The sequence below is a fragment of the Photinus pyralis genome, unplaced genomic scaffold, assembly GCF_008802855.1.
Source record: "Photinus pyralis isolate 1611_PpyrPB1 unplaced genomic scaffold, Ppyr1.3 Ppyr1.4_LG10, whole genome shotgun sequence".
Taxonomy (NCBI): Eukaryota; Metazoa; Arthropoda; class Insecta; order Coleoptera; family Lampyridae; genus Photinus; species Photinus pyralis.
This window is the reverse complement of record NW_022170250.1, coordinates 18,791,336-18,804,214: the sequence shown is the minus strand read 5'-3', so window position 1 is coordinate 18,804,214 and position 12,879 is coordinate 18,791,336. Positions and strand designations below refer to the sequence as shown.

Below are 12,879 nucleotides of genomic sequence, written 5' to 3'. Positions count from 1 at the left end.
ATATATACACTTGCCTTTTTTTGGGCCGGAAAAAAATTGTTTGAAATCGATCGGGAAAAAACATTTTCTTATAGATTTAGGCCTGCAGAACCCATAATTTCAAACACTTTAATGATTGGGCTACTAGATCAAAAGTTACAGCCCCTTGAGTTCTTTTTCGAAATTGGTTTTTTGTCCATAACTTTTGATTGAGAGGTCTAATCGAAAAAATACGAATCGTTTTGGATTCTACGCACCAAAATTTATAAGAAAATGTGTTTTCCTGACAAATTTTGGAGTAGTCCATGTTCGGTAGAAAATCAAGGCTATACACTTGCTCTTTTTGGCCTGGAAAAAAAATTGTCTGTGATCGGCCGGGAAAAAACATTCCTAGGGGCCTTAGACTTAGAATGTTTGAGTCTTGAAGTATTTGCCGCAGGTTTCCCAGTTTTGTGTCCTTGGGTCCTTATTCACTTGAACTCTTGAGCTTGTACTCCATTTGGGCTCTCGGTGTTTGGGCAGTTGATTACTTGGTCTTAAGAAATATGTGGTTCCCCCAGTATAATCCTGGGTATCTTAGTGAACTTGGCAGAAGTCTTAGGAGCCTTAGAACTTAGCCATTTGAAATGTTTGGCGGCTTATGGATTTTAAATCCTAATGGTCGCAAGCATTGGAGTATACTTACAGGTGTTTGAGCCTTTGGGTTTTCGATTCCTTGAATCTCCTAACCCTCGATTCTGAGATCCATGTATCCCTCGATTTGTCGATCTTTCGACCATCTTTGAATCTTTGGACTTTTGGTTTTCGATTCTTGGGGTCCTTGAAGCCAAAGGTCTTCGATTCTTTGGATATTTGAGTACTTGATCCTTTGAGTTCTTGCGCCCTTTTGTGTGTTTTTTTTAAATTTGGCATTTAGGGCACAGGGGGATCTGCAAGTCGCTTACGCTACTTCAGAGCCATGGAAAACCAAAGTAGAGAACAATTTAGGAAGACTTGAAAATTAGCAAAAATTGTCAGAGATAAAGCAGTGCAGATGCCGTTTTTTCTGGTTAATTGCTTTTTAAACGTAGGATTGATCCAAGAGGACGAAGTTTATTGGCCGAACGAGTGTAGGTTACCGTTGAAACGGTTAGCAGCCATTTTGTAGGCGTGTTTTGTAAAATTGGGAAAAAGTGGGAACTAAAAGGGAGGGATTTTTGGAAAATACTATTATATGATAACTGTGAAACCACACACCTAGTGGAGGTTTGCCACGAGTTTCTCTACAGTAGAGATCTCACACTCTCATTCATTGCACAACTGTGAGACCAGTTCCGAGGGATCCGAAGGCGAGTGCGCCACAAACCTAGGTAGAGTAATAGGTTTGAGTTACTCCGCCTAGATTTGTGCTCGCTCGACCTTAAAATAAGGTCCCCATCAACCCTTTACTTTGCCTATGTTTGTTTACTGGTTTTAAATCTATCAGTTTCGGCACGTTCGGCATTAAAGTAATCCTGTTATTATACTTTCACCCAAAAGTTCAGTCGTTGGTGTTGTTGAATTTTTACCTTTGCTACCTCCAGCTAATTTTTAGCAGAAAAAACGAATCGGATCGTTCGGTTTCTAATTTCGTAATTACCTAAGACACTAATTTCGACTTCCTGTGTTTGCGAAGTTTGGTTTACATTTGCAGCCGGATATGAGAGACGTCGTCCATATCAAGCGCACTAATGACTGATCCGATTGAAGTTCAAATCCGGTTTCCGTCCTAAATTGAGAATTACTAGCCGTAATCCCTGGAGGTAGTGGTCGCACTTGATCGGTTTGCGTAATTGAGAATGTGACGCACGAAACGGAACTGTACCTATCGGTTTTCGCGTAGTGTTCCCGTCGCGAATCCCCCTTTTGCTTTCACGTGCGATATTCAAAATCTCTTTATTGTATTACAATTTTAGTAACTTTGTTGCAGGTTACGGCTCTGTTTCGCCGAAGACGGTCTGGGGGAAGCTCGTGACAATTATCTACGCGCTCGTGGGCATCCCCCTGATGCTACTCTACCTGTCGACGACCGGAGATCTGCTCTCGAGGAATTTTCGTAGACTGTACGGAAGGGTGTGCGGTACAACGTTGAAACGGCCGCAATGTTCCTGCACGAAGTCGATACGCGTCCCCATAACCTTATGCCTCTTCATCATAGTGGGCTACATCGGCCTGGGCGCGTTCCTCTTCCACCGCCTCGAAGACTGGAGCATACTGGAGGGCTCGTACTTCTGCTTCACCTCACTGGGGACCATAGGATTTGGTGATCTGATGCCGGGCCAAAATTACGAGGATGTCTCATTATGCGCATCGTCGGCCTATATCTTAGTTGGCATGGCGCTAGTGGCCATGTGCTTTAGTTTAGTACAAGACCAAGTGATTAGCCTATTTAGATTAATTGGAGCGACGTGTGCCAAAAGCGAGGCGGTTAAGGTTCGCGAGGAGGTTCAAATGGCCGTCGTCGGCTCCTGACAAAGGCCGAAGACGGAGGGCGCGCCGCCGCCTATTGTTACGCCGCCTACCGTTAAGAAAATCTTGCCAATTTTACAACACAATAGTTTACCGAGGAAGAGTAGCTTTCAAAGGAACACTCCGGGGAGAAGATCAGTAGGTCAGTATCTAATTGAGAGCATGGGATGTACCAAAAACCTTACAAAATTGCAAGTCGTAGTAGATCCGTACGGGTTAGTAGGGTCAAAATACGTTAGAAATTGCAAATCATGGTAGATCCGTACGGATTATTAAAGTCAAAATATGAAAATACTAAAAATTTTTTGGTCGAGGTATCAGGGAAACATAATACGCTGACTAACTGGGTTGCATTTCAGGTGCCGAACCTCTCGTAGAGTACTTCGTGCCTCGCAGCATAAGCGACTTCGATATCGCCGGAGCGTCGGGCGACACGCCGATCTCCGCCGCCACGCTTCTGCCGACCGTCGTCAAATCGCTCCGCAAGATACCGCCGAAGACGCGCGAGAAGATGGTCACGTTCGAGGACGAGATGGCGATGCGCAACAAGAATCCCGACCTGCCCGACGTGTTCATGTGACCAATCGCCGGATAGCAGTCGGACGAGATTCTCGAGCTGGACGCGTCCGAGACGTTAAAGTCGATCAAGCGCGATCTCAAAAAGGGACTGAAGAACTTCAAAATTTGCGACGATCTCAAGAAGTGCGAGGACGGGTGCTCGTGCAACAAGAACAATGAGTGCGACATCTGCCGGGTGATCGATTTCACTATGAAAAACGAGAAACTCTAGTTTAGGTCTTTGTACAACGCCACAGGTGGCGGTTTGTGTAAATAATCACGCTATGTCTATGCGACTGGAAACCAGTGGCGTACGTTACCTTTTGTAAATAACGTTTAAGAGATTGTATATTACCTGTAAGTTTGCCTAAAGTATACTGTTATTAATTAATGTGATAGATTTTGGATTTGGTTGACTGAAACGGCGGACGGCAGTGTAAATTTTAAGCCAATTTTGAAATACAATTAGTACTTAAAAATTCTCTAAATGTTCTGATACTTTTCTTTTGTTTATAAAAGGATGACTTGTATTATTCATGACAAATTCTCGACTTTTAAGCGCTCATATTTTTAAATAAATGTAAATAAGATGTCATACGTTTCATGTTCGCGTGAACTCAAAACCAAAAGTTTCAGAGATACCATAAGAGGACACGTGAAGTAGAGAAGGAAAGAAAGTAGGGCAGAAGAGGAGCGATAGGAGGAAAAAGAGAAGCATACAGAAGAAGGACAAGGCTGAGGGTAGCAGATGAATAGCAGAAGCCAACCAAAATTAGCACAAAAACAAAGGGAATGAAGAAGAAACGAGCAAGGTAGAAATCACGCAGAGCAGAAGCATGAGTACAGTAGAAAACACGATGCATGGAATGGAGAGAGACGGAAGATGGTAGATAAAGACCAGTGGAAGAGCAAGGAACGAGGAATCGGAGCCGAAAAGAAATGGAAGAACAGAAGCGGAAGAGGGGGGTAGAATATGGGCGGGAAACTATTGGAGGGGGAGAAATACACAGCAACAAAAGGCACAGAACGTCTAGCCGAACACCGAAAAGATGTTTGAAAAAGTGTAAAACGGTATCAAAGAGGAGAGTGTCACAAAGGAGACGAGCGTTGAAGCAAGAGAGCACGATAATGAGAGTGTACTGAGACACAAAAGCTTAGAGCAGGGACAGAAGGAGATGAAGACAACCAAAAGAGGCGTAGGAAAAAAGTTCCCTTCGTTTCAGCGGAAGAAAAGCAAAAGAATATCAGAAGAATAATAAAGAAGCTAAAGAGCTAATAGCAAAAGGAGCAAATGAGTACAATAGCCAAGCGCAAAGTCGATCAGAGAAAAAATAAAAAACGGGTAGAGCATCAGAAGCATCAAAATGGTCAAGGGCAGTAAGAATGTGTCTAAAGGGAGAAGAGGAGAGGACGGTCAAAAGAAGAACCAAGCAGGAAAAAAACAAAGAAGAGCAGAACAAGTCCCGAGCAAAGCGGAAAAGGGCATGAGAACCGTGCAAATTAAAAAAGGGGCAAGCAAACAGCTGCAGTGTACTTAAAAAATAAAAATGATGAAGGAGTGAATGAGCAAGGATCAGAAGTTGGGCACCACATGAACAGGGAAGAAGTAGGAAAGTGACAGAGAGCTTTAAAATACGATAGAAAAAAAGAAAACAAGAAAATGAAAAATGAAAGCAGAATGGGGTTGAAAGTATGCAAACAAAGACGTACTAGCAGAACAGAAAAGCAAAAGATCTTAAGAGAAAACGGCGGGGGGGGGGGGGGTGCAGAATAGATGACAATAGAAAAGAAAAGCAGAGGATCGATGGAAGTAGTAAAGGATGAAATAAGAAGAGCGGCTATTAAGACAAAAAAGGAAATAGATAAAATAAAAGAGAAGATCATTGAGGAAGTAGGAGAATTAAGAGAGGAAATCTGAAGGGAAGAGCAATGGGGTAACGAAAAAGAAGAAGGATGAAAAACGCGAGAAAGAAAATCAGAGACAAAAAAGAGAAATAATGAAGACATAACGATAAAGGGAGTAGAGATGGAAGAAGGGAAAGTGGGAGAGAGGACGGAGGAATGAAGAAGAAAACATATAAGCAGAGGCGAATGTAAAACGTTGAGAAAATTTAAACTAAGAGCGAGCTAACATGGAAAAAGAAGAGGGAGTTTGTGAGGGGAAAGGGAAAGTTAAAGGGCGGGAGGATAAACATAGATGACTAGTTGACATATGAAGAAATAAGGGCACAAAGAGAAATTAGAGCGGTAGCGGAAAGGGAGAGAACCGGCAAGAAGGTGAAGTGAAGGTGGAGAACCTAAGTAAAAGAATTAGTGAGAGCAGTGAGGAAAAGAACGGGAGGGGAAATGGTGGAGTTTGGACGGAGAAACTAGCAACAAAAGAGAAAACAGAGGGAGAGGGTACAGAAACAAACAACGGAAGAGAAGAGAAGCATGAAACGTGAACATAATGAAAATAATATTTCATCATGAATAGAAGAAAAAGAATTGGGAGAAGAAGAATACCGAGGGATACATATGGAAGATCCAATTTGCAAAGAGGGACAATATAAAGGGACGAGAAAAATGAGGTATATTATAAGGGGAAACATTGTGACAATGGAATGGAGAGATGAAACGAAAAGGGAGGAAAGTATACAGGTCAATCTAGTAGAAGTGGAGGGGAAGAAAACGAGACTGATAAGGATCTACAGCAGAGAAAGAGTAAAGGGCTTAAAAAATAAAATATACGATTTAGTAGATGAGAGGGTGTGGCCAATATTGTGGGGGAGAATCAAGACATAAAGAGTGCAACAAAGAGGGAGAAGTGTTACAGGAATTATCAGAAAAGAGAATTAAACGGAAATATAGAGGGAGATAGGGACGGACAATTCACATACATGGAAATGATCGCAACAGTGCTGGCAATTTGGGTAAGAGTCTAAAAGACCGGTTGGGGGGGGGGGGGGGGGGCACAAAGCTATATATTCCAAGAAAGACATATTCCGTGAATCTCTCTCACAAATTGCTATTGGAATTTCGATACCTCTTCTTCTCCGCAATGTATACCTGTGTGTAGCGGGGGGTCCATACCCCCAGACCCCCTGGTGTTGAACTACCACTCAAATTGTTAAACATTTACCGCTCTTGTGATCATGTTTCAAGGGGGATCATACAATTTTTTTAATTTGAAAATTTTTTATGAAAAGCAAGGAAAAATGAAAGTAGAATGGCAGGATGAGGGTCGCAGAACTGCAGAATAGAAGAAACTAGAGCAGATAAGCAGAGATTAGTAGAATGGGAAGAGGAGCGGGCGAGCAGAAGAGGAATATCAATACGAATGCCTCCTAGTTGATGAGGGAGGAAAGTCCTTTACGCGGTCGGGGATGAGAATTGTGGAGAAACGGGGGAGGGAAACAAAAGGGGAAGAGTATTGAAATAAAGATAGCCGCTAATGCAAAGGAGCAAATAAATAAAATGAAAAGAAAGATGATGGAGGAATGCAAGGATTCAGGAAGGAAATAAGGACAAAGGAAGAGCAATGGGAAAGAAAAAAGAAAACATATAGAAAAAATGAAGAAGTGAATGAGAGAAATATGAAGAAAAATAATATATCGATAATGGAAGTAAAGAAGATTGAAAAAAGAGCGAGATGGCAAAGGAATGACTAAGAGAAAAACCTAAGTAGAGAGAAAAGTTGTGAAGGGAAGGGGAAGGTTAAAGGGGAACGGGATATACATGGATGACAAACTGATTTTATGAAGAATGAAGGGTACAGAAAGTAATTAAAGAGAGAAAGAGGAAAGGTCAAGAAAGAAAGATGGTGATATAGGAGAGTAATGGTAGAAGATGAAGAATATGTACAGATGGAGTACCACAGAAAAAGGATGAGTGAGAACAAAGAGGAAAAAGACGGAAGGCGAGGTTTGGAGCAAAAACAAACGGAAAAAGAAAAGATAGAGGGGCGGAAGAGAGGCGAAGGAGCGTACAGACACAAACACCAGAAGAAAAGAGAAAATCAAAAAGTAAAAATGGAGGAAGGCAACATGAAAATGATCTTATGGAATGTAGCAGGGGTAGACGCTCACTTCTGGGAGCTTGTACGAGGATATGGAATCGTGGGAGTGGTAGAATCATGGATAGAGAGAACAGTATACCAAGCGAATATATACGAAGAATCAATTGGCAAAGAAAGGGAAGAACAAAATGAGGTATATTAACGGGGGTAATAAATGGGATAAGAGAATTGGGAAAGTAAATGGAAGAGAAGGAAGGAATACAGGTCGGACGAGTAGAAGTGAAGGGGAAGAAACTGAGAGTTCTAACAGAGAAGGAATGAGGGATGGTACATGGGAGGAGGGGCTAATATTAACGGGGAGAACAAGAATTAAAGGAAAATGGGTAGAGATGAGAAGAACACAAGATAGAAAATCAATAGAGGGAAAAGTGATAATGGACTTATCAGAAACGAGAGTTTGGAGATTTTTTAACGAAAATATGAACGTAGACATGGACTTCAATTCACATATATGGGAGCAGGGGTGGGGCGGGGGCAGTGTAACGGTCAGTTTGGTGGGGAAAACGAATATCGTGTAGGAGTATTGGTTGTATGAAAGATGCCGCTGAACTAGGGGATTTTTAAGGTGGAACTAACAACGATCTCTCTCTCAAAATGATGTCTGAAAATTTGCGATAGGAACAAGGATAGTACCGAATCACTAACCGATGGAATTGGGTTTAAATGGGAAGATAAGAAGATCAAGAAATGAAAAAACGCAAAGACTAAGGCAGATACTGATATGGACAAGTGACACGGTGGAGAGGAACCATCAAAAGAAATAGGAGGGGGTACAGAGGGGGAGTGGAATAATATTAGGGAGCGTTTTAAAAAAGCAATAACAAATAACTGAAGAGGATGCGAGAGAAAAAAGGACTGAGAATGTATAGAAGAGAGAAATAGATATAAAGAAACAATGAACAGGGGAAATAGAGGAAAAAGAGGTGAAAAAATGTAAAAAAACGAAGATGGAGAAACAGAAAGTATACGAAGAACAAATTAAGGAAATAAAAAAAGAGAAGCAATTTTGGAAGGTGATAAACATTCAAAAAGAAAATAGAACAAGTGGGAGGGAGACAGGGGAGGTAGGAAGAGGAGGTTGAAAGGGATGAGATAACAAGAGAGGAGATCGAGCGGCAACTAAAAAGACTGAAGAAGACAATTTTCTTTTTGGGCCAAAAAAAAGGCAGTGTATAACCTTCCTTTTTTACCAAATATCGACTGCACTAAAATTTCCCGGGAAAAAACTTATTCTTATTAATTTTGGTGCGTAGAATCCAAAACGATTCGTACTTTTTCGATTAGACGTCTCAATCAAAAGTTATGGGCAAAAAACCAATTTCGGCAAAAAATTCAAAGGTCTGTAACTTTTGATCTAGTAGCTCGATCTTGGAACTGTTTGAAATTATGGATTCTACAGGCCACATTCTATAAGAAAATATTTTTTTCCGGTCGATCTGAGACAATCTTCTTTTTGGGCCAAAAAAAGGCAGTGTATAACCATCCTTTTTTACCAAATATCGACTGCACCAAAATTTCTCGGGAAAAAACTTTTTCTTATTAATTTTGGTGCGTAGAATCCAAAACGATTCGTACTTTTTCGATTAGACGTCTCAATCAAAAGTTATGGGCGAAAAACCAATTTCGACAAAAAATTCAAAGGTCTGTAAATTTTGATCTAGTAGCCCGATCTTGGAACTGTTTGAAATTATGGATTCTACAGGCCACATTCTATAAGAAAATATTTTTTTCCGGTCGATCTGACAATTTTTTTTCGGGCCAAAAAAAAGGCAGTGTATAACCTTCCTTTTTACCAAAAATCGACTGCACCAAAATTTCTCGGGAAAAAACTTTTTCTTATTAATTTTGGTGCGTAGAATCCAAAACGATTCGTACTTTTTCGATTAGACGTCTCAATCAAAAGTTATTGGCAAAAAACCAATTTCGGCAAAAAATTCAAAGGGCTGTAACTTTTGATCTTGTAGCTCGACCATGGAACTGTTTGAAATTATGGATCCTACAGGCCACATTCTATAAGAAAATATTTTTTTCCGGTCGATATGAGACAATTTTCTTTTTTGGGCCAAAAAAAAGGCAGTGTATAACCTTCCTTTTTTACCAAATATCGACTGCACCAAAATTTCTCGGGAAAAAACTTTTTCTTATTAATTTTGGTGCGTAGAATCCAAAACGATTCGTACTTTTTCGATTAGACGTCTCAATCAAAAGTTATGGGGGGAGGTGGAGTTCAGTGGGGGCAGGTCCCATACTCCCCTGCAGATTTCCAACAACAGCAGGAAAAACAGTGGAAAAAAGGACCCTGTGGAAACCCGTTGTCGACAGGGGGCGCTTCCTGATTGACAAATTTTAATCGTCGTGGGTATTCAATTTATCTACACCAAGCTTGGTAAGTACAAAACATTCATTCTTATCTTAGGTGGAAATTTCCTAAACCTTTGTGGCGGTCAACCACACTCCGCCTAGCGTCGAGAGCACGAAGCTTCTCGGATCCATCTTTAGCGGCGTTTCCGTCTTGGAGTTTAACGCGAACTTGCAGTTCTTGAGGAGTACGGCCAGCGCGACTTTGGTCTGCATCATCCCGAAACGTAGACCTGCAAGAGAGCGTTTAGCGAGCGAAGAGATTTGGGGCGATTTACCGATACAAGCTCGGGGGCCGTCGCCGAACGGTGTCCAGGCGGAGGCGTGTCTCTTTGCCTTGTTCTCGTCGGAGAATCTCTCTGGATCGAATTTTTCGGGGTCCGGGTAGTAGTCTGGGTCCATTTGGATGCCGTAGACGGGTATGAAGATGAAGCTCCCCTTTTTAAGGACGACGTCGGTGTTTGGGATCGTGTACGTCTTGGTGCACTCTCGCGTGTGGACGGGTACGGGTGGGTACTTCCTGAGGGTTTCTAGATGGAACAGGTTATGGCACCGTATCCTACCAGACTTACCGTTCACGCACTTATCGATCAAGGTCATCTCCAAAATGGCGTTGTACGTGATCTTCCCATTGTGTCTTGCCAGGACTGTCCCGATCTCCTCACGCACGGCGTCTTGCAGCTTGGGGTTGATGGCCAGCTCGTACATGCAGAAGGTGGTCGCGGTTGAAGATGTCTCAAAACCTGCCAAGAAGAAGACGAAGCACTGGGCTGCCAGTTCGGGCAAGGTAAGTGACACCTCGCTTTCGACCGCAGTTCCATTCTTCAAATCGCCCACGTCATTCTCAGTAATTTTGACATTGTTCTTGATTTGGAGTAGCAGGTGCATGAAATCCGGGCGGATTACGTTGTTAGTCTCCCGATGTCTGACGGTCTGCTGAACAACATTCATAAAGAAATCGGTCACGTCTTTCCGATGCGATCTCACTCGGAATATCGTGAAGAACTCTGGAAGAGTTACCGTGAGCAGTCGGATGATCGAGTCTCTTAAGCTCGTGTCAAAGAACTTTTTCCCGTAATGTCTAAACTCGGAGTCGGGATTCTTCAGGCTGTTACACTCAAGCCCAAAAGCGCACGGGTTGAACGTAGGCGTCAGCTTGATTCTCAGCTGCTTCCAACGGGCCCCCTTCATCGCGAACAGGTGAGTGCTAAGCGGGTCGTACTCCTCATCCACGTGCAACACGTGATCTGTAAAGTGAACGAAATCGGTGATCATGATGCGCTTCACCAAATCCAAATCCGCCGGCACGAAGATCGGGCGCATGAAGAAGTAGTACCCGCCGAACTTCTTCCCCTTCCCTTTAACCACGTTGTAAAAATTCCGCAGACCGGTCCCAAAATCCTCCCTCTGCAAGATGACCTCGCGAGCGTTGCCAAAAGGTATCTCGGGCGTCGGCGAGTAGACGCCCTTCCGTTTCCAGTAGGTGAAACATACCTTGAAGAGCAACCCCAAACACACCACCAACGCTGTCACTAGTCCCAAAACCGTAATGATCGCCATCCGTTGAGTAATTGGAACGTGATTTGGAAAATTTCACTTATATAAATTCGCAATCGGATAATGAGACGGTAGCGTCGCACGAAACCCTCAATTCGGTTGCTCATTCAACGGTTCGCCGGTAATTATATTGCGTGACATGATTTGCATGTTTTAGGAAGAAATTAATTACTAATCGTGCAGGGACCAGCACATATTTTTCCGCATCACTAGTGCATCATCAAGTACCTTAAACTTTTCGATGATTTTCTGCCACTACAAGGTTGTGCAATAGTTCAAACTGGACCATGGTCAAGTGCAACTTCAATTTTAAATTTAAATTTCAATCTTTTTTTTTAGTCTCAACTTTTAACTTCAATCTTCAACTTCAATTCAATTTTGCTAACTTCAAAGTCAAGCTTTATATTCAAACGTCAACTTAGAACTTCAATTTCAGCATCATTTTCACCCAAATCAAACTTGATTTAGTTGTTCGTTGAAGCTTCAAATTGAAGCATCAACTTCAATTTCAAATTTAAATTTCAATCTTTTATTTTCAGTATCAATCTCAAGTTTTCATTTCAATCTTCAACTTCAATTTCGAATTTCCAGCTTCACATTCAACTAAGATCTTATTAAAACGTCAAATTAGTACTTTAAATTCAAGGTTTCACTTTAAACATAATTTGTTCCCAAATCATTCTTACTCTTATATTCCTTAAAGCTTCAAGTTCGAGTCTCATTTCAACCTTTTATTTTTAGTCTCAATTTGAAGTCTTAATTTCAACCTTTAACTACAATCTCCAATTTTTAGCTTCAAACTCAATCATTATCATATTCAAGTATCAACTTAACACTTCAGGTTCTTATTTCAAGTATCATTTTCTCCCAAATCAAGACTGTCTGCATATTCTTGAAGCTTCAAATTCAAGCATCAACTTCAATTTCAGATTTAAACTTCAATCTTTTATTTTTATTGTCAATCTCAAGTTTTGACTTCAACCTTCAGCTTCAAACTTCAAGTTCAAGTGTCAAATTCAACTATGATCGTTTTCAGACGTCAAATTAGTACTTCAAATTCAGATTTTTACTTCAAGCATCATGCTTGATCTGCATATTCATTGAAGCTTCAAGTTCGAGACCCATTTCAACCTTTTATTTTTAGTCTCAATCTGAAGTCTTAACTTCAACCTTTAACTTCAATCTCCAATTGTTAGCTTCAAATTCTAGCCTTATCTTATTCAAGCATCAATGTAGAACTTCAAGTTCAGGTTCTTACTTCAGGCGCCATTTTCTCCCAAATCGACGTTGATCGGCATATTCCACAAAGCTTCAAATTCAAGCATCAACTTCAATTCCAGATTTAAATTTCCACTTTTTGTTTTTAGTATCAATATCAAGTTTAACTTTAACTTTTAACTTCAATATCCAAATTCTAGCTTCATATTCGAGGACTATAGTATAATCAAACGTCAAATTGGGACTTCAAGTTCAGGATTTCAGATTTCAAATTCAAACTTTTGTTTTGAATGCCAATGTCAAGTCCTAACTTCACCATTTAACTTCAATCTCTAATTGCTAACTTCAAAGTCAAGCTTTATATTCAAACGTCAACTTAGAGCTTCAATTTTAGCATCACTTTCACCGAAATCAAGTTTGATCTGATTGTTCCTTGAAGCTTCAAATTCAAGCATCAACTTCAATTGTAGATCTAAATTTCAATCTTTTATTTTTCGTGTCAATCTCAAGTTTTCACTTCAACCTTCAACTTTAATTTCTAATTTCCAGCTTCACATTCGACTATGATCTTGTTGAAACGTTAAATTAGTGCTTCAAATTCAGGGTTTTACTTCAAGCATTATTTGTTCCCAAATTATGCTTGATCTGCATATTCCCTGAAGCTT

General features: G+C 41.0%; 2 protein-coding genes across 2 annotated transcripts; one reads left to right on the top strand and one right to left on the bottom strand.

Annotated features, from left to right (window-relative positions):
• The first annotated feature begins 1,012 nt into the window (after nucleotides 1-1,012).
• On the top strand, nucleotides 1,013-3,568 carry LOC116162412 (potassium channel subfamily K member 2-like). The gene is made up of 3 exons (XM_031476027.1): nucleotides 1,013-1,088; nucleotides 1,928-2,608; nucleotides 2,826-3,568. Exons 1-2 carry the CDS (start codon nucleotides 1,013-1,015, stop codon nucleotides 2,467-2,469), a joined length of 618 nt encoding a protein of 205 aa, XP_031331887.1. The 3' UTR covers nucleotides 2,470-2,608; nucleotides 2,826-3,568.
• Nucleotides 3,569-9,434: 5,866 nt separating this feature from the next.
• On the bottom strand, nucleotides 9,435-11,450 carry LOC116162053 (probable cytochrome P450 6a14). Its single transcript, XM_031475576.1, has 3 exons — nucleotides 10,012-11,450; nucleotides 9,718-9,969; nucleotides 9,435-9,672 (listed from the first exon to the last, which is right to left on the bottom strand). The coding sequence occupies exons 1-3, from the start codon at nucleotides 10,997-10,999 to the stop codon at nucleotides 9,509-9,511; spliced, it is 1,404 nt and encodes a 467-aa protein (XP_031331436.1). The 5' UTR covers nucleotides 11,000-11,450; the 3' UTR covers nucleotides 9,435-9,508.
• Between the last annotated feature and the right edge of the window lie 1,429 nt (nucleotides 11,451-12,879).